The 22,614-nt window shown below is 41.0% G+C and overlaps 1 protein-coding gene across 4 annotated transcripts in view; it reads right to left on the bottom strand.

Moving 5' to 3' along the window:
• The window catches only part of LOC122558483 (centrosomal protein of 72 kDa-like), a 99,015-nt gene that overhangs the window by 66,897 nt on the left and 9,504 nt on the right, over positions 1-22,614 (bottom strand). For all 4 annotated transcript variants that reach the window (XM_043707116.1, XM_043707115.1, XM_043707118.1 and 1 more), the window contains 2 exons: positions 16,105-16,204; positions 14,232-14,332 (listed from right to left, as the gene is read on the bottom strand). In XM_043707116.1, coding sequence (XP_043563051.1) covers positions 14,232-14,332; positions 16,105-16,204 — 201 coding nt within the window. The remainder of the gene's footprint in view (positions 1-14,231; positions 14,333-16,104; positions 16,205-22,614) is intronic.

The raw sequence follows: 22,614 nt of genomic DNA, 5'->3' as shown, positions 1-22,614 counted from the left end.
ATCACACAGAGCCATGGTAATAGGGGACTCCATAGTGAGAGGGACTGAAAGGGGTTTCCGGGGCAACAGGCGGGATTTGAGGATGGTGTGTTGCCTTCCTGGTGCCAGGATTAAGGACATCGCAGACAGAGTGCAGGAAATCCTCAAGGGCGAAGGTGAAGAGCCAGACGTGATGCTGCATGTTGGCACAAATGACGTCGGGAAGAAGAGGAGGGACATTCTATGGCGGGACTTCAGAGAACACGGGAGGAGGCTGATAAGCAGGACATCCAGGGTGGTTTTATCCGGTTTGCTTCCAGTTCCTCGGGCTAGAGAGGACAGGAACAGGGAGATAATGGACTTGAATGTGTTGCTTGGGAACTGGTGCAGGAAGCAAGGATTTAAATTCTTGGATCACTGGGGTATGTTTAGCGGTAAGGATAAATTATACAAGAGGAATGGGTTGCACCTTAATAGGTAGGGACCAGCATTCTGGCAGGTAGTTTTGCCACTGCAACACAGCTGCATTTAAACTAAATAGCGGGGGGGGAGGGGACAAACTGGAAGTTTAAGAAGGAAGTTAAAGGGGAAGTTAGAACAAGAGAAGTCAAGAACGACAATGGAATCAATGGAGCAGAAAACTCAAAAAAGGATCATGCCGTAAGGTCAAGTGAAATAGGGATTGATAGGAAGGGTGAGGGGAGTAACAAATTAAAAATATTATATATGAATGCACAAAGCATTAGAAATAAGGTGGATGAGCTTGAGGCTCATTTGGAAATTGGCAGTTACGATGTTGTGGGGACTGCAGCTTTTTACAATGTACATTAATGATACAGATAAAGGTATTAAAAGTAATATTAGCATATTTGCTGATGATACAAAGCTGGGTGGCAGGGAGAAATGTGAGGAGGGTGTTAGAAGAATACAGAATGACCTGGACAGGCTAGGTGAGTGGACGGATGCATGGCAGATGCAGTTTAATGTGGATAAATGTGTGGTTATCCACTTTGGTGGCAAGAACAGGAAGGCAGATTACTACCTAAATGGAGTCAAGTTAGGTAAAGGGGCAGTACAACGAGATCTAGGTGTTCTTGTACATCAGTCAATGAAAGCAAGCATGCAGATATAGCAGGCAGTGAAGAAAGCTAATAGCATGCTAGCCTTCATAACAAGAGGACTTGAGTATAGAAGCAAAGACATCCTTCTGCAGCTGTACAGGGCCCTGGTGAGACCGCACCTGGAATATTGTGCGCAGTTTTGGTCTCCAAATTTGAGGAAAGACATTCTGGCTACTGAGGGAGTGCAGCGTAGGTTCACGAGGTCAATTCCCAGAATGGCGGGACTACCTTACACTGAAAGATTGGAGCGACTGGGCTTGTATACGCTTGGGTTTAGAAGGCTGAGAGGGCATCTGATTGAGACGTATAAGATTATTAAAGGATTGGACACCCTGGAGGCAGGAAGCACGTTTCCGCTGATAGGTGAGTCCAGAACCAGAGGACACAGTTTAAAAATAAGGGGTAGGCCACTTAGAACAGAGTTGAGGAGAAACTTCTTCACCCAGAGAGTGGTGGGTGTATGGAATGCTCTGCCCCAGAAGGCTGTGGAGGCCAAGTCTCTGGATACTTTCAAGAAAGAGTTGGATAGAGCACTTAAGGATAGTGGAATCAAGGGTTATGGGGCTAAGGCAGGAACAGGATACTGATTGAGGATGATCAGCCATGATCATAATGAATGATGGTGCTGGCTCGAAGGGCAGAATGGCCTACTCCTGCACCTATTGTCTATAAAATTGTTATAGGAATTGCTGATCAATCATTGTCAGATTGATTAGTCAAAGGATTTGACTCTAAGAAAAACATTCAGATAGTGAGGGAAGCAGAAGCCGAGAAGCAGCACAACTCAATCATGTGGTCAATCCTACCACAGGAGATCAGCAGAATTCATTCAGTTCTCAAAAAGGTACAAAACCCCTAAAGACACAAATGAAACCAATAGATTAAGTATGGCACAATGGATATAATCACATTGACAGTAGGTACAGAAACAAAACTTCACAGGCACAAGCATATGGGCTCTGTCGGAGAATGGCTTAGGATCTCAAAGTAGCAAGATCTTGGTTTTCATAGTCCCTGTAACAATGTTTATCACATTACTGTAACTGGTACATAATTGCTATTCATAATTAACTGCATCTTGTTTAAGACAAATGACTCTTTTCGCTAGACTACTTTTCTTGTTAGATCAAGCAGGTCTTGCAGATTCTCGCGAGGAAAGAGTGTGGTGGTAATAAGTCAGAGATAGCTCTGACAGCACGGTGAGCAATAGTAAGGATTAATCTTGCAACAGAAATATCCTGTCCACTCAAAGCAGGCAAATTAATCTCAGCCAATTACCACTATTAGTCTATTATCAATCACCAAAGTGACAGAAGATGTTGCTGACAGTGCTATCAGATGGCACTTTCTCAGCTCATAACCTCCTCACTGACGCTCAATTTGGATACTGCCAGGACCACTCTTCAGCTCCAGCTCCAGCTCCTGACTTTACTTCAGCCCTGGTCCAAACGCAGACAAAAGAGTTGAACTCCAGAGCTGAGGCAAGAGTTAATGCTTGACATCAGTCATAGAGATAGAGTCATAGTCATAGAAATGCACAGCACGGAAACAGAACCTTCGGTCCAGATATCTTAAATTAATCTAGTCCAATTTGCCAGCACTTAGCCCATATCCCTCGAAACCCTTCCTCTCACACACATTCCTTTCATGTTGCCCCTTAGGTCCCTTTTAAGTCTTTTCCCTCTCATCCTAAATTTATGCTCTCTAGTTCTGGACTCACCCAATCCAGGTAAATGACCATGTCTATTTACCCCATCCATGCCCCTCATGGTTTTGTAAATGTCTATGGAGGTCACCCCTCAGACTCCGATGCTCCAGAAAAAACAGCCCCAGCCAATTCAGCCTCTCCCTATAGCTCAAACTCTCCAACCCTGGCAACATCCTTGTAAATATTTTCTGAACCCTTTCAAGTTTCACAACATCCTTCCTATAGGAGGGAGACCAGAAATATTCCAAAACTTACTAACTACACCTGCAACATGACTTCCCAACTCGTATACTCACTGATCTAACCAATAAAGGAAAGCATACTAAACACATTCTTCACTATCCCACCTGAGACTCCGCTTGCAAGGAACTATGAACCTGCACCCCAAGGTCTCTTTGTTCAGCAAAGGTCTCCAGGACCTTACTATTAAGTGTATAAGTCCTGCCCTGATTTGTCCTATCAAAATACAGCACCTCGCATTTATCTAAATTAAACTCCATCTGTCATTCCTCAGCCCATTGGCCCATCTGATCAAGACCCTGTTGAACTCTGAGGTAACGTTCTTTGCTGTCCACTACTCCTCTAATTTTGATATCTATAGTACAATCCCAAAAAGATAATCAACCCTTTCTTATTATTCAGTTTCACCCAAATAACCTCCCTGGACATATTCCTAGGAATACCCTCCTTAAGTACAGCCATAATGTTATCCCCTATCAAAAACACCACACACCCTCCTGTCCTGCCCCCTCTTTCTATCCTTCCTGTAGCATTTGTATCTTGGAACATTAAGCTGTCAGTCCTGCCCATCCCTGAGCCATGTCTCTGCAATTGCTATGACATCCTAGTCCCATATTCCTAGCCATGTCCTGAGTTTACCTGTCTTCCCTGTTAGGTCTCTTGCATTGAAATAAATGCAGTTTGATTTACCTCATTTTCTGTTTTGTGCCTGCCTGCCCTGACTGTTTGACTTGCTCCTTTTCCCAACTGAACCAGATTCAGACTGACCCTTTTCCTCACTATCTCCCTGTGTCCCAACCACCCCTCGCAAATCTCCCAGCCAGTGTATTGGTCCCCTTCCAATTCAGGTGCAATCTGTCCTTATACTTCTATCCCAGATGAGATTCCAATGATCCAAAAATGTGAACCCTTCTCCTCTGCACCAGCCCCTCAGCCACACATTCATCTGCTCCAACCTTCTATTCTTACCCATGCTAGCTTGTAGCTTTGGGAGTAATCCAGATATTACTACCCTGGAGGATCTCCTTTTAAATTCCTGCCTAGCTTCCTATATTCTCCCTTCAGAATCTCAACCATTTCCCTTCCTATGTCTTTAGTTCCAATGTGTACAACTACCTCTGCACTGTCTCCGAGGTATCCTTTATCCTGGCACCAGGGAGGCAACACATCATTCTGATTTCTCGCAGTTGGCTGCAGAAATGTCTGTCTGTGCCTCTGACTAAAGTACCTCCCTACCACAATCAATCACTTGGAACCTGACATACTCCTCGTTACATTAGAGCCAGTCTCAGTACCAGAAATTTGGCTGTTCGTGCTACATTCCCCTGAGAGTCCATCACCACCTATACTTTCCAAAACAGCATACTTGTTTGAGATGGGGATAGCCACAGGAGACTCCTGCACTATCTGCCCCCCTCTACTACCTTTTCTGGTGGTAACCCATCTACCTGACTGTATTTGCACTTTTTCTCCCTTCCTATAACTGCCATCCATCACACCCCTCAGCGCCTGTAAATTCCTCAATGTCTCTAACTGCTGCTCCAACCGATCCATGCGATCTGATAGGATTCACAACCAAACAAACTTACTGCACACATAATCATTAGTAACATGGAAATTGTGCCTAATTTCTCACATCTGATAGGAAGAGCACATCACTCTTCTAAAGGCCATCTTTGAACCTTAACATTCTACAGAAAATAGCACAATCTTACCGCTCTAAAAAGTACTTTTCCAGGCGAACTTAGTCATTAAGTTTTATATTTTTAAATTTTAATCAAGAGATGAAACATATAACCAAAATGGAGGACGGGAAAAATTTCTGGCTGTAATGCTGCTCCTTTTTTGAGTTATTTTAGGTCCTGGAGGTGATTTCCTCGAATTTCAGGAGCAACAATTACTATTTTATATACTGTTGCATTGCTTTGGAACTTTGGGAAAAAAAAGTCAAAACAACAGCAGTTTTAAAAGGGAGAAGAACAGACAAAGGAAGCACATGGTGAGGTCAGTGCAGGAGAGAGAAAGAGAAACTGACACTGCCTTTGCTGTTTTGGGTCTGTAGATTGTGAAAGAGCAAAAATGACCTTTAGTAGAGTGGTGTGTGCTTCTTGTCAGATGTGGGAGTTTAAAGAAAGTTTAAGGGTTACTCCGGACTATACCTGCCATAAATGCTGTTGGTTGTGAATCTTAACTTGTCGAATGGATCTGTTGGAAAGACAGTTAGAAGCAATGAGGAATTTGCAACAGCAACAGTATGTGATGGATGGCAGTTATAGGAAGGGGGGAAAGTCTCAGATACAGTCACATAGATGGGTTCACTCCAGGAAAGGTAAGAGAGGTAGGCAGCTAGTGCAGGAGTCTTTTGTGGCTATACCCATTTCAAACAGGTATGCTGTTTTGGAAATGCTGTTTTCAGGGGGTGATGGATTCTCAGGGGAACGTAGCATGAACAGCCAAGTTTCGAGTATTGAGACGGGCTCTAATGTAACGAGGGGTTCGTCGGTTTCCAAGAGATCAATTGTGTTAGGGGATTCTCTAGTCTGAGGAACAGACAGACATTTCAGTGGCCAGCAGCAAAAAATCAGAATGGTGTGTTGCTTCCCTGGTGCCAGGATCAAGGACGGCTCAGAGAGGGTACAGAATGTTCTCAAGGGGGAGAGGGGCCAGCAAGAGGTCACTGTCCACATTGGAACCAACGACATAGGAAGGGAAAAGGTTGAGGTTCTGAAAGAAGATTAGAGAGAGTTAGGCAGGAATTTAAAAAGGAGGTCCTCGAGAGTAGTAACATCTGTATTACTCTTGGTGCTACAAGCTAGTGAGGGCAGGAATAGGAGGATAGAGCAGATGAATGCATAGCTGAGGAGCTGGTATATGGGAGAAGGATTCACGTTTTTGGATCATTGGAATCTCTTTTGGGGTAGAAGTGACCTGTACAAGGACGGATTGCACCAAAATTAGAAGGGGACTAATATACTGGCAGGGCCAGAGCTGCTTAGGAGGATTTAAACTAGTAAGGTGTGGGTGGAGGGGAGGGGACCCAGGGAGATAGTGAGGAAAGAGATCGATCTGAGACTGGTACAGCTGAGAACAGAAGTGAGTCAAACAGTCAGGGCAGGCAGGAACAAGGTAAGACTAATAAATTAAACTGCATTTATTTCAATGCAAGGGGCCTAACAGGGAAGGCAGATTAACACAGGGCATAGTTAGGAACATGGGACTGGGATATCATAGCAATTACAGAAACATCGCTCAGGGATAGGCAGGATTGGCAGCTTAATGTTCCAGGATACAAATGCTACAGGATGGATAGAAAGAGAGGCAAGAGAGGAGGGGGAGTGGCGTTTTTGATAAGGGATAGCATTACAGCTGTACTGAGGGAGGATATTCCCGGAAATACATCCAGGCAAGTTATTTGGGTGGAACTGAGAAATAAGAAAGGGATGATCACCTTATTGGGGATTGTATTATAGACCTCCTGATAGTCAGAGGGAAATTGAGAAACAAACTTTGTAAGGAGATCTCAGCTATCTGTAAGAATAATAGGGTGGTTATGGTATGGGATTTTAACTTTCCAAACATAGAATGGGACTGCCATAGTGTTAAGGGTTTAGATGGAGAGGAATTTGTTAAGTGCGTACAAGAAAACTTTCTGATTCAATATGTGGATGTATCAACTAGAGAAGGTGCAAAACCTGACCTACTCTTCGGAAATAAGGCATGGCAGATGACTTGAGGTGTCAGTGGGGGAGCACTTTGGGGCCAGCGACAATGATTCTATTAGATTTAAAATAGAGATGGAAAAGGATTAACCAGATCTAAAACTTGAAGTTCTAAATTGGAGAAAGGCCAATTGTGATGGTATAAAGGAAGAACTTTCTAAAGCTGTTTGGGGTAGATGTTCGCAGGTAAAGGGATGGTTGGAAAATGGGAAGCCTTCAAAAATGAGATAACGAGAATCCAGAGAAAGTATATTCCTGTTAGGGTGAAAGGAAAGGCTGGTAGGTATAGGGAATGCTGGATGACTAAAGAAATTGAGGGTTTGGTTAAGAAAAAGGAAGCATATGTAAGGTATAGATTGAGTGAATTCTTAGAAGAGTATAAAGGCAATAGCAGTATACTTAAGAGGGAAATCAGGAGGTAAAAAAGGGGATATGAGATAGCTTTGGCAAATAGAATTAAGGAGAAGCCAAACGGTTTTTACAAATTCATTGACAACAAAAGGGTAACTAGGGAGAGAATAGAGCCCATCAAAGATCAGCAAGGCGGCCTTCGTGTGGAGCTGCAGAAAATGGGGGAGATACTAAACGAGTATGTTGCATCGGTATTTACTGTGGAAAAGGATATGGAAGATATAGACTGTAGGGAAATAGATGGTGACACCTTGAAAAATGTCCATATTGCAGAGGAGGAAGTGCTGGATGTCTTGAAAACACATAAAGGTGAATAAATCCCCAGGACCTGATCAGGTGTACTCTAAAACTCTGTGGGAAGCTAGAGAAGTGATTGCTGGGCCTCTTGCTGAGATATTTGTATCATCAATAGTCACAGGTGAGGTTCCGGAAGACTGGAGGTTGGCTAGCGTGGTGCCACTGTTAAAGAAGGGTGGTAAGGACAAGCCAGGGAACTATAGACCAGTGAGCCTGATGTCGGTGATGGGCAAGATGTTGGAGGGAATTCTGAGGGACAGGATGTACATGTATTTGGAAAGGCAAGGACTGGGTAGGGATAGTCAACATGGCTTTGTGTGTGGGAAATCATGTCTCACAAACTTGATTGAGTTTTTTGAAGAAGTAACAAAAAGGATTGATGAAGGCAGACTGGTAGATGTGATCTGTATAGATTCCAGTAAGGCGTTCGACAAGATTCCCCATGGGAGACTGATTAGCAAGGTTAGATCTCACAGAATACAGGGAGAACTAGCCATTTGGACATAGGAGGAGAAAGTGAGGACTGCAGGTGCTGGAGATCAGAGCTGAAAGTGTGTTGCTGGAAAAACATAGCAGGTCAGGCAGCATCCAAGGAACAGGAGAATCGACGTTTCGGGCATAAGCCCTTCTTCAGGACATAGAACTGGCTCAAAGGTAGAAGACAGAGGGTGGTGGTGGAGGGTTGTTTTTCAGACTGGAGGCCTGTGACCAGTGGAGTGCCACAAGGATCGGTGCTGGGTCCTCTACTTTTTTCCATTTACATAAATGATTTGGATGTGAGCATAAGAGGTACAGTTAGTAAGTTTGCAAATGACACCAAAATTGGAGGTGTAGCGGATAGCGAACAGGGTTACCTCAGATTACAACAGGATCTTGATCAGATGGGCCAATGGGCTGAGAAGTGGCAGATAGAGTTTAATTCAGTTAAATGTGAGGTGCTGCATTTTGGGAAAGCAAATCTTAGCAGGACTTATACACTTCATGGTAAGGTCCTAGAGAGTGTTGCTGAACAAAGAGACCTTGGAGTGCAGGTTCATAGCTCCTTGAAAGTGGAGTCGCAGGTAGATAGGATAGTGAAGAAGATGTTTGGTATGCTTTCTTTTATTGGTCAGAGTATTGAGGACAGGAGTTGGGAGGTCATGTTGCGGCTGTACAGGACATTGGTCAGGCCACTGTTGGAATATTGCGTGCAATTCTACTCTCCTTCCTATTAGAAAGATGTTTGGAAACTTTAAAGGGTTCAGAAAAGATTTACAAGAATGTTGCCACGGTTCGAGGATTTGAGCTATAGAGAGAGGCTGAACAGGCTGGGGCTGTTTTCCTTGGAGCGTCGGAGGCTGAGGGGTAACCTTATAGAGGTTTACAAAATTACGAGGTGCATGGATAGGGTAAACAGACAAAGTCTTTTCCCTGGGGTCGGGGAGTCCAGAACTAGAGGGCATAGGTTTAGGGTGAGAGGGTAAAGATATAAAAGAGACCTAAGGGGCTACTTTTTCACACAGAGGGTGGTACGTGTATGGAATGAGCTGCCAGAGGAAGTGGTGGAGGCTGGTACAATTGCAACATTTAAAAGGCATTTGGATGGGTATATGAATAGGAAGGGTTTGGAGGGATATGGGCCGAGTGCAGGCAGGTGGGATTAGATTGGGTTGGGATATCTGGTCAGCATGGACAGGTTGGACCGAAGGGTCTGTTTCCATGCCGTATATCTCTATAACTCTATGACTTGAACTTAAACAGCAAAAGCTGTAGCTGTACAGATTGACTGCACTGTCACCCAGCAAGGTGAGTTTCTTTCTCTCTCTCACTGACCATGTGGTCCTCCCTTTGTTCTCATCCTCCTATTTAAAGTGTCATTGTTTTGAAGTTTTTTCCCTGAATGTTCCAAAACAATGCAACAGCTTGTAAAACAGTAATTCCTGCTCCTGAAATTTGAAGAAATCATCTCTAACACCTAAAATACCTCAAAAAAAGCAGATCTGACAACCTCAATTTTTTTCCATCCTCCATCTTGGATTACCAGAATCATCTGGAAGCCCTGGGAAAATTGAAGTCCATGAGAATCAAAGAGAAAACTCTGAATTTGTTGGAGTCATGCTTTGCACAAAGGATGACGGTTTTGGTTGTTGGGAAACGACTCATGTCAGTCCCAAGATATCAGCGCATTCATTCCTCACAAGTGTATTCTGCCCCAACATCTTCAGTTGCTTCATCAATTATCTTTCTTCCATCTTAAGGTCAGAAATGAGAAAGTTTGCTGACAATTGCATAATAATCAGCACCATCTGTGACTCTTCAGAAACTGCAGCTGTTCGTGTCCATTTGCAGCAAGATCTGGATTGGGCTCATGAGTGGTAAGTAACATTCGTGCCAAACAAGTACAGGGTAATTATCATCTCCCCGCATGCAATTCAAGTAAAATTAATAAAACTTCAGACACACAACCTTATTAAAATACTTAGTCTACTGAGCTGCTTCTCAGGAGCAGGTCAGTTGTCCACACCCTCTCAACCCGCCTTCATGAAATGTGAAGTCAGCACAGTATTTTATTTTTCAGATTATAACCTAACATTTAATGAACCCACACTTCTCAAAGGGTTAAACACCACTCCACCAAATCCAAGGCAGGATTTCAAGAACCACCATTAGGTTTTAGGTTCAAATAAAGGTCAGGGTCCACACTGTGAAGGAAAGTAATTTTCTTTCTGAACTGAATAATTAACAGCCAAGGGAGAATTCACAATCCAATTAATGACAGTATAAATACATTTGAAACTGGACAGACAACAGGCAACATTCCAGCTCAGATGTAACAGCAGGCTACCTCTCCAGTTAAGCGACAGATAGGGTGCCCTAAATTGGAGGTGCCGCAAACAAATTTAAATTTAAAATGGCATGCCATTCACAAAAAAGCCCCAAAATTCTGTTCTTCATATACATTAATTTTGATTTGGACTTTGAGTTTTGGATATTTTTGTAGTGTGAACATAACAACCATCATTATTGTAAAAATCCATCTGGTTCACTACTGTCCTTTAAATCTGCCAACCACACTCTACAGGCCTATATGTGACTCAAGACGCAAAGCAAAATGATCAACTCTTATCTGCCATCTGAAATGGCCTCGCAAGCCTTCCCGTTCAAGCTCAATTGTGGATGAGGAACAAATATTTGCCTTACCATCAAAGTTCACCTCCCTTGAAAAAGGTAAATAATTATAATGCTGATTCTCAAGGTTGGGTGCTCATACATTGGTGCACCAGTAAGAATTTAGCAACAGAAATTTCCAATATGCTTTTTATTCAGTCTGTATTTAATTTTGACTAATGCTCCCCAAGCAAAGGACATGTAGATGTTATCCAAGTAGAGTCAGAGTCATACAGCATGAAACAGACCCTTTGGTCCAACTAGTCCATGCCAACCATGTTCCCAAACCAAACAAGTACGACTTTGGCCAATATCCCTCCAAACCTTTTCCATTCATGTACTTATCCAAATGTATTTTAAATGTTGTAACTCTACCTGCATCTACCAGTTCCTCTAGGAGAAAGTGAGGATTGCAGATGCTGGAGATCAGAGTTGAGAGTGTGGTGCTGGAAGAGCACAACAGGTCAGGCAGCATATGAGGCGCAGGAGAATCGACGTTTCGGGCAAGAGCCCTTCATCAGTTCCTCTGGCAGGTCATTCCGTATGCAAACTACTCTCTGTGTACAGAAGTTGCCCCTTTTGCGCTTTTTACATCTTTCTCCTCTCACCTTAAAAATATGCCCACTAGTTTTGAACTCCCCCATCCTACAGAAAAAAACCTTATTCACCTTTTTCATTCTGCTCATAGTTCTATAAACCTCTAAGTTCACCCCTCAACCTCCTACACTCCAGAAAAAAAACATCCCAGCCTATCTTTATAAATCAAACCTTCCATTCCTTGCAACATCCTGGCAATTCTTTTCTTAACTCTCTCCAATTTAATAATATTCTACCTATAACAGAGCAAGCAGAACTGTACCACAGTACTATAGAAGAGACTTCATCAAATCCTGTAGAATCTCAAATGACATCCCCTCCTTTATTCATAGGCCAAATTCCTCGAGAAAGGTTTTAGAGACAACAAATCTTCAATACAAATCAAGTCTCAAAGAAATATAAAATTATATAGATGGATGCATATTCTAAAGGCAAAAGAAACCTCGTAAATTCTTGTTTCTTGTCCCGGTGCCAACATATTTATTTAGTGGTCTACCAACTACAAAACAATATCACAACCTCAAGGAGGAACCCAAGTACTATCAGGTTGTTTAATACAATTTTTGAATACCTTTAAATGCATATCAACCTACAGTATGCCTCTCCCACTGAATTGACTTTTTCTAGAAGCTATTTGCAGATCCTTCTTGATCACTGGCTAAGGTACGGGACAATTTGGCTCATCAGTCTTTTTCTTCACAAACTGGCATACAGCCTAGAAGGTGAGACTAGAGTATAAACAACTTGCCCTACCATTGTAAAGTATTATTTCATTTGATGTCTATTATATGGAGATACAATGTCTAATCAATCCTCTCTCCAACAAATGCAATATGTAGGCAGACAGCAGACTAGGAAGCTTAACTAAACAACAATTTTCAACAAGAAATTAAAAATTTACAGTTAAAAAATATGCCACATCATGCTCAGGCAACGGCTATTGTTGAATGAATTAAATAATATCTCAGTGAGTGTGTAACTCTAGGCATTCTAAAAATGTAGATGTGAATCTAAATACTGACTTGTGAGAATAGACCAAAGGTGGTATTTGATGGTTAAATACATTAAGTTACAAAACTACAACTAGGGCGAGGATAGGGACCCTCAAAGATCAGCAAGGCGGCCTTCGTGTGGAGCCACAGGAGATGACGGAGATACTAAATGAGTATTTTGCATCAGTATTTTCTGTGGAAAAGGACATGGAAGATATAGAATGTAGGGAAATAGATGGTGACATCTTGAAAAATGTCCATAATACAGAGGAGGAAGTGCTGGATGTCTTGAAAACACATAAAGGTCGATAAATCCCCAGGACCTGATCAGGTGTACTCTAAAACTCTGTGGGAAGCTAGGGAAGTCATTGCTGGGCCTCTTGCTGAGATATTTGTATCATCAATAGTCACAGGTAAGGTGCTGGAAGACTGGAGGTTGGCTAACGTGGTGCCACTGTTTAAGAAAGGCGGTAAGGACAAGCCAGGGAACTACACATCAGTGAGCCCGACGTCGGTGGTGGGCAAGTTGTTGGAGGGAATCCTGAGGGACAGGATGTACTTATTTGGAAAGGCAAGGACTGATTATGGATAGTCAACATGGTTTTGTGCGTGGGAAATCATGTCTCACAAACTTGATTTAGTTTTTTGAAGAAATGACAAAGAGGATCGATGAGGGCAGAATGGTAAACAAGATTTATATGGACTTCAGTAAGGCGTTCGACAAGGTTCCCCATGGGAGACTGATTAGCAAGGTTAGATCTCATGGAATACAGGGAGAACTAGCCATTTGGACATAGGAGAAGAAAGTGAGGACTGCAGATGCTGGAGATCAGAGCTGAAAGTGTGTTGCTGGAAAAACGCAGCAGGTCAGGCAGCATCCAAGGAACAGGAGAATCGACGTTTCGGGCATAAGCCCTTCTTCAGGACATAGAACTGGCTCAAAGGTAGAAGACAGAGGGTGGTGGTGGAGGGTTGTTTTTCAGACTGGAGGCCTGTGACCAATGGAGAGCCACAAGGATCGGTGCTGGGTCCACTATGTTTCATCATTTATATAAATGATTTGGATGTAAGCAAAAGAGGTATAGTCAGTAAGTTTGCAGATGACACCAAAACTGGAAATGTAGTAGACAGCGAAGAAGATTACCTCAGATTACAACGGGGTATTGATCAGGTGGGCCAATGGGCTGAGGAGTGGCAGATGGAGTTTAATTTAGATAAATGCAAGGTGCTGCATTTTGGGAAAGCAAATCTTAGCAGGACTTATACACTTAATGGTAAGGTCTTAGGGAATGTTGCTGAACAAAGACTATGGAGTGCAGGTTCATAGCTACTTGAAAGTGGTGTCACAGATAAGATAGTGAAGTAGGCGTTTGGTATGCTTTCCTTTATTGGTCAGGGTATTGAGTACAGGAGTTGAGAGGTCGTGTTGCAGCTGTACAGGACATTGGTTAGGCCACTTTTGGAATATTGCGTGCAGTTCCAGTCTCCTTCCCATTGGAAAGATGTTGTGAAACTTGGAAGGGTTCAGCAAAGATTTACAAGCGTGTTGCCAGGGTTGGAGGATTTGAGCTATAGGGAGAGGTTGATTAGGCTGGAGCTACTTTCCTTGGAGCTTCAGAGGCTGAGGGGTGACCTCATAGAGGTTTACAAAATCATGAGGAGCATGGACAGGAAAAATAGACAATACCTCTTCCCTGGGGTTGGGGAGTCCAGAACTAGAGCGCGTAGGTTTTGGGTGAGAGGGGAAAGATATGAAAGAGACCTAAGGGGTAACTTTTTCATGCAGAGGTTGGTACGTTTATGGAATGTGGAGGCTAGAACAATTGCAGCATTTAAAAAGCATCTGGATGGGTATATGAATAGGAAGGATTTGGAGGGATATGGTTGCTGTAGGTGGGACTAGATTGGGTTGGGATATCTGGTCAGCATGGACGAAGAGTCTGTTTCCGTGCTGTATATCTCTATGATTCTATGAAATGTTCAGCACATCAAGTCTAGTATGTAAGCTACACCTTCTTACCAGTTTTAAGATCTGACGCACTATCCCACTTGTGGTTAACTGATGAATGTACAGAATTTTGCTCATCTTTTTCATATGCAAAGTTCTTCTTTACATAGTTCCTGAAATTAGCAGTGGAACAGACAAAAAGACAAAAATGAATTAGTCACTTATTGGTTCTAGGTATAATATATCTTCAGCTCTGCACTGTGCAAGCACCTAAGTCACTTCAATGTAAGTGGGCTCAATAATAGATTCCTGATGAAGGGCTATTGCCTGAAACGTCGATTTCCTGCTCCTCGGATGCTGCCTGGCCTGCTGTGCTTTTCCAGCACCACTCTAATCTAAACTCTGGTTTCCAGCATCTGCAGTCCTCACTTTTGCATGGGCTCAATAATAGCCTAATGACATAAAAAGGTTTTAAAGACTTAAATAGCAGATCTCTGAAATAATATACAGCATTTGAAAATGAAAGACTTGCAATCAGGACAGCTCTCTCATCAGAACTTTTTTGGTGAAGGATCAAAGCCTGAAAACATTGTGCTGCTTCTTTCTCGAGTGAAGACTACACATATGTGGAATAAAACTGCACCTTTCATTAACTTCCACCTGCTCCCATTGGATATTATCTTCCCATAACAGGTTTAAAATAAAAATATAGCCTTAAAGGCAGTTTATTACATCTATAGATTTAAAATTCCTGTTCTCAGTGTTACTCTTCAGACTCAAAATAGAATGAATATGGGTGCTCAAGTAGGTAAACGTCAAATCACCATAGTCCTAGAGGAACCTAAGACTGCTCTCTCATTAGATAGGGCAGATTGGTTTAATCTGAGGGTTACCATGCCTCAGCGAGGGGAACAGGTCGAGAAAGTGGAATTTCCACGGTGACCTAAGCTGAAGTGGAATTGAACCCTCGCTGTTAGCGTCTTCAGCGTCACAAACCAGCCATGTAGCCAAATGAGCTAACAAAATATGGAGAGTATTATTAAGATAGCAGGGTTTTTTAAAGCAAGTTCATTCACATAGGCTATTATTTGACTCAATTGCACAAAAGGTGGCTAAGATGTCAAGGTTTTTGCATTAAACTGATTTGCCAAAGACTACAAATAGTATAGCAAGTAATTAGCTTGACTCTCCATAATTACAAAATTTATCACAATCATTGGACTAGAAGCTCTAGTTCTGGGCACTTTTCTATCTCTATTTTCGACTCATTTTTTAAAAATCTGTAATTATATTCAATAAAAATATTGTCATTGCATTTTACGTCGTGCCGTGGCACAGTGGTTAGCACTGCTGCCTCACAGCGCCAGAGACCCGGGTTCAATTCCCGCCTCAGGCGACTGACTGTGTGGATTTTGCATGTTCTCCCCGTGTCTGCGTGGGTTTCCTCCGGGTGCTCCGGTTTCCTCCCACAGTCCAAAGATGTGCAACTCAGGTGACTTGGCCATGCTAAATTGCCCGTAGTGTTAGGTAAGGGGTAAATGTAGGGGTATGGGTGGGTTGCGCTTCGGCGGGTTGGTGTGGACTTGTTGGGCCAAAGGGCCTGTTTCCACACTGTAATGTAATCTAATCTAATCTAATCTATTTAGTAGAATCATTGTATATACACTGTGTTTCACCAACTGAATATTTCAGTTATTTGAATAATGGACAATATATTCCTAAAATATATTTAAATATTAAAACTATTGGAAAAAATATTTTAGTTAAATATATGCTCTATATCTCCTGAAGTCATATAGCTGTTGTCATGCTAAATAATCCCCAGATCATTCAGATCAAATTTCCTTCCTGTGCAAAGTACAAAACGGCAACTATAAAATCTTATCCATCCAGATATATTCTTAGATAACTGAAATGCACATATATACAGAGTAGTTTTTCCTACCTCTCTTCTTCTCTATCAAGGTCTGCTTCCTCTTTGTGCTCCCTTGAAACAAAGTGATTTTGGGCAGCTTTGCGTTCACTGTCCCGCACAGGTCTGTCATCTGTTGATAACAAATAGCATCTGAAATATTTCCTAATAAATACAGTCCAAAAACTAAAGCAGAACAGAAAGAGTCCTTGATGATGAGTCCAAGGTTTAAGTAATCTTGGATACATTTAGTGGTGCAAGGTAACCAGAGCCATGTGGAATTGGCAATCAACAAAATAAATTGTGAGAAGATTTGTAGCTCGGGTGCTTGTTGTTGTGGTTCTGTTCGCCGAGCTGGGAATTTGTGTTGCAGACGTTTCACAGGAGGCTCCCAAGCACTGAGGATGTCACCTAGACAGGGGACAAAACGTCTGCAACACAAATTCCCAGCTCGGCGAACAGAACCACAACAAAATAAATGTCCTTACCTCAGTCAATCATGCAGGATGCTTTGGTATCTGCCGAGCTGATATTAGTGATCACGTATCTGTAAATATTCAGCTGAAACACTGAAAACTACCAATGTATTTATCAGCCAAATTTTGTAGGTTAATTAGAATAAACAGAAAAACAAGTTACTTTGTGAGATTAATTTACACTGGTATTTTTATAGTGGGCTGAAACCAAAAGAAAAACATCCAACGAGCAATATTATTCACCCATTCACCTGACTTATCCATGTTCACTTGTAAATTTTTTTCTGCATTGTAATTTACAGTCTAACCTATTTTAGTGTCACCAGCAAATCTGGCTAAAGTATTTTCTACCCTTGCTCCAAGTCATTATTACCGATTGTAAATAGTCAGGGCCCTGAGGACTGAACTGTGTGGCACCCCACTAGTTACATCTTACCAATCCGCAGAAGACCCATTTACCCAACTCTCAGCTTTCTGTTGGCTAGCCAATCTAATACACTATTCATAACCCCGTGCAATATTACCTTATGTATTAATTTTCTATGCAGCACCTTACCCAATACCTTCTGGAAATCTAGGTCTTCTACAGGATACCCAATATCTACTTCACTTGCTACATCTTCAAAAGAACAATATACTTATCAAATCTCTAAAACCAATCACCCTGCCCTCTCCTTTTTACCAAGAACTGCAATGTTACACAGCATTGCCTAAACATGAAACTGGTTAATCCTTTTAGTTGTAGTTTAGAACTAAACAAAAGCTAAGATTCTAAAATTCTAAGATCCTGTTGAAAAACATGCAGAATCTGTAAATGTAAATATTTTAAAATATTTGCCCCCCCTCAATTCTGAGGCTGTTCTGTTTTACCTTTAAAGGGACTTGCATTTCTAACACTGACACCACTGTCCTCTCTAACATTTCTAGTTGAGCTAATTGCTTTAAACTTAAAACAAATCATCATTTGCTAAAGGTTACTGATGGGTAGATATGTTTAATTAACCTATTCAGACAGGTAATAAGAGGCCTCATGACACAGTGATGGGAACACAGCCACTGAACCAGAAGAGCGCTCAGCCTGTTGGATTAGTAGGGTCTACCAGGATTTTATACAGTATCACTTCTGCCCCTTGGCATTCCAGTCCCCTTAAGCAAAAGGCCTACGTTCTATTCGTTGTTTTCATGAAATCATAGAGACGAGACAACTATTATTTTTCTATAAAGTTACAAAATTATTGATGTTAATTTTTTATTGTACCTGTGTGCTAGATTTTAGTAATATGGACCCTAAATTCTCTGCTTTGCAAATCTCCAGTTTCTCATGTTTAAGAAAATATTCTGATCCTAGGACCAAAGTGGATAATCTCATTTCCCACACTGAATTTCTTCTGGCAAATTTTTTTTCACATTCACTAAATCTATCAATGCCTCTTTGCAACTTTCTGCTTTTAACTACACTACCCATTTAGGATAATGAATAAACTTGAAAAGTTTTACTACTTCATTTAACTCACTAATAAATATGCCAAGGCACAAGCCTCTGTAGAAATCCCTTGTGAACACAAGCCACAAAATTGGAATATATCAATTGGCTTCCACCAAGTCCAGAACTTACATTTTTGTTAGATCTTCTGTATAGCAGATAGTGGAATTTGAATTCAATAAAAAGAAATCTGGAACTAACGAGTCTAACAGTGACTATTAGAACTATTTGGTTCACTTTAGAGAAGGAAACTGACATTCTTACTTGGTCTGGCTTACATGCGACTAAGGCCCAGCCAGCAATGCCAACATCCCGTAAAAATAACAAATAAAAGAAAACCTTACTAAATACATTTCACAAAACCACATAAATATCATCAATAGACAACATATTACTAATCTCATAAAACCTCAACTAGGTTAGGATGCAGGTTTGTTCGCTGAGCTGGAAGGTTCATTTTCAGACGTTTCATCACCATACTAGGTAATATCTTCAGTGAGCCTCCGGATGAAGCACTGCTGATGATTCCTGCTTTCTATTTATATGTTTGGGGTTTTTTGGGTTGGTAATGTCATTTCCGGTGGTGATGTCATTTTCTCTGGTGATGTCATTTCCTGTTCTTTTTCTCAGGGTGTGGTAAAGGGGATCAATTTTACCACACCCTGATTTTAGAAGGGATTTTAGAAAGGTAGCCACCAGGATACACGAACATCAACTAGCCACAAAACGACATGACCCTCTCTCACTAGTATCGTTACTAATAGGTAAGGAAGGACACCACTTCAACTGGGACAACGCATCCATCCTAAGACAAGCCAAACAGAGACATGCACAAGAATTCCCAGAAGCATTGCATTCCAACCGGAACTAACAAACATTGACTTGGACTCAATTTACCACCCCTTGAGGAAAATAACAGGAAATGACATCACCACAGGAAATGACATCACTTACCCAAATAAACCCAAACATATAAATAGAAAGCAGGAATCATCAGCAGTGCTTTGTCCGGAGGCTCACTGAAGATGTTACCTAGTATGGTGACAAAATGTCTGAAAATGAACCTTTTAGCTAAGCCAGCAAACCTACAGCCAGAACCTCCACCCGAGCTACAAATCTTCTCAAAACTCACTCAACTAGGTCTGTTAGACTCACATCTGTGATAAACAGCAGAGGTTAAAGTGCTGGTTAATTCCAGCCAGTGATTACTTGTTCCCCATATCTTTATATTCAGATCTCACCACTCATCTATTAACTAATTTGTAACCATCACCTACTCCCTGGTTCCACTGAGTGTGCCAGACCTGTTTTTAGAATTTAAAAAAGTACAATAAAAAAATCAAAAAGACAAAACAAGTGAAATGTTACATTGTATGCACTTTATTCAATTGTACATTAAATTTACAAAAGCTTTTTTCTAAAAAAAAGTTTCTCAGAGCTTCCTCCTTTCTTTGCAAGACAATCAGATAGCTGGCGGCTGACATCCACCCATTACAATTCAGAGATTTCTCTGTTCTGCAACATTTGTTTTTAAACTGCAATATTGATTCTCCGTCTTTTTCATTCACACATGTTGTTGAATATATAATGAATGTATACTATTTTGTAGTGACTTATTATAGATACAACACTCTTTGGGCATTGCTGCTGAACTCCTTTTTAGAATTTCTTTCAATATTTTCATAAAAGACAAAGCACCACATCTACTGCCAAGAGCAAGAAGTTCTGTCACTAAGGTACTTTTGATTACACTTCTGATCTTGTTAGCTTCTGAAAATAAAGAGTTTCTCTTAAAAGCAAAATTATAAATCCAGTCAGTTCTGGTATAACACGATAGTTCTGTTCTCATGCAATCTTGCATTATAAGAAAATTGCGCAATAGCCACGCTGTTTAAACAAATGGGGCCTGAATCACGTTATAGCCCATATAGGTAAGGAAAGTTTGCGTTCTACGAATAACAGTCTAAACTCTTCAATCACATTAAAACCAATTTGTGTTGAAGAAACACACATTATAGCGGAACCGAATGTACAGAGGATTTATAATTTTCCTTTAAAGAGAACTAGAGAAATATTGCTCTTTATTTTCAGAACCTCTTGCATTCAAATACTCCAAAAATGTAAAGCTATTTGCAGTTACTTCCAAGCTGGGGTTGATCACTTAATAATGGAAATGTAGGCTTCCCAGTAAAATAAAAATTAACATCAACTATATCCTCCTAGCATCAGCAGTGACTTCTTAGCATGCACAACCCATGCTGGTGCATATTGAAATTTACAGTTTGGCTGATCTGCCAAATGTTAAGAACCATTTTGTCTATTAATATATGTTCCTCTCATACAGAAAAGACTTCATAATGATGAAGTTCAAACTTGCACAAATATTTATAAATTCATCATTAGCAAATTCCCTCCAGAAATCAGCAAGAAAATTTGTCAATGGTCCAAGTTCAGTCCTTACCCATTTTTCTATTATGTCATCCATAATGATTCTTATCTTTACTAAGTATTATTGTTAAACTAACTAAATCTGTTTGCCAAATTTATAAAATGAATTTTTTTTGGTGTGTTAATCCATTCCTTTAAAACAATAACTACTACCTCATTAAGATCCCTCACTAAAAGGCAGACTTACCAAAGACCATGACAGGATCCTTCTGTATTTCAAATTTCACATTTATCACTTGTCTTTTCTATCAGCTTATTGTGTACTTCATCTCCTATCCCTGCATACTTTACTGAAAATTTTAATGTTCTGTAGGTTGGATGGGCAAATTGCCTACTCAGCTTTAATACAACTTTTTTTGCATCAAAATTTCAGTGTTCATGCAATAACACTTCTTCAATTTAGTGGAGAGGTTATTATTTTAGTAAAAAGAAACAACAGGGTCCTGATAGTGTAAATTGCAATTTTGTAGATCAATCCCTATTACTCAGTCTAGGTAATCTATTCCATATAATGTGGACATGCATCTACTGTCTAATGCTGTACAACTGAAAGATTTTTCCACAAACACATCACTGTCTATAAACTTATTGAGATAAATACAATCCTGTCTTTGAACCATATACTTCCTCCAAATCTTCCATTTAATGTTTAGTTTTCAAAACTCTATTACATTGTTTGAAACATTTCTTGGCGTTATGGTATTTTGAATTATACCTAAAGTATCAATTCACCACATTCTGGGCATTTTTGGAATTCAGTCTTTTATTCTAAGTCCCAAGTTCTTTTTGGTTCTCAAAACTGTTGAAAACATTTCTGTCCGCATTCCTTTCAGGTAAAGTTCATTTTTCATACTGTTTCATTCTGCAACCTGTATCTAACCATCAACACTGTATTCTCTGTTTTCTGTCATATAGTCAATTGTCCCAGTTGTGCTATGAATGCTACTGGATAGGAATGCCTTCCAAGGAACTTTTTTTAGTGCACCCGACATTTGTTCAAACATTGTGTCTCTTTCCACAAATTTAACTCCCACCAAAACCAGATGACTGACTATACTCGATAATTTGACACAGTCTAATAACAAAGGGCAGCATAGGTTGGAGATTTCCAGCTGAAATTTCTGCAGTTTTGTACATAACCAACTGAATTCCATCAAAGTTAAAAATCACACAACACCAGGTTATAGTCCAACAGGTTTAATTGGAAGCACACTAGCTTTCGGAACACCGCTCCTTCATCAGGTGATAGTGACACAATTCTAAGGCACAGAATTTATAGCAAAAATTTAGTGTGATGTAAATGAAATTATACATTGAAAAATACCTTGATTGTCTATTGAGTCTTTCAACTGTTCGAATACCATGATAGTTTCACTTCTTTCATGTGTAAATCACAAAACCTTTTTTTAAAAAAATTGCATTCTCAGGTTAGCTGTAACAATGGGTGTTAGCTAGACAATATGTTGAAGATGTTAGCTCCCTGTGTTCTCTGTCTATGCCATGATGTTTAGATTGATTCTAATCTAAAACGTGAGATAACGGAGTTTTACATGAATTCATGCAGTTTTTGAGCAAAGTACAATGTAACTCTGCAAGTACAAATTCACCTCACAAAATATGCGTGTGCATGTGGGTCTTTGTCTGTGTGTATGTGTGTCTGTCTGTCTGGGTTGGGGGTTGTGAGTGTGAGAAAGCTTATGTGTGTGTAGTGAGTGTAGAGTGTCTTAAGTCTGTGAGGGGGTGCATGTGGGAGTGTAGAAGTGTGTGTGCGTGTCTGGGGTGGGGGGTTGTGAGTGTGTGTGCATGAGTGTAGAGTGGTCTAAGTCTCTGAGAGGATGCCTGTGTGAGTGTGGGAGTGTGTGTGTCTGTAAGGGTGTGTGTGAGTCTCTGTGTGTGTGTCTGTATATATGTGTGTATGTGTGTATAGGAGTGCCTGTGTGTGTGTATATGTGTGTATAGTGCATTAGTGGTCACCTGTAATGTGACATGAACCCAAGGTCCCGGTTGAGGCCCTCCCTATGGGTACCGAAACTTAGCTATCAGCCTCTGCTCAGCCACTTTTCGCTGCTGCCTGTCCCAAAGTCCACCTTGGAGGATGGTCGCCCGAAGGTCCTGGAACCCTCCTATCTGTTGATT

The sequence above is a fragment of the Chiloscyllium plagiosum genome, chromosome 17 (genome assembly GCF_004010195.1).
Source record: "Chiloscyllium plagiosum isolate BGI_BamShark_2017 chromosome 17, ASM401019v2, whole genome shotgun sequence".
NCBI lineage: Eukaryota > Metazoa > Chordata > Chondrichthyes > Orectolobiformes > Hemiscylliidae > Chiloscyllium > Chiloscyllium plagiosum.
Note: the sequence above shows the minus strand (reverse complement) of the source record. Positions and strands in the feature narration are given on the sequence as shown.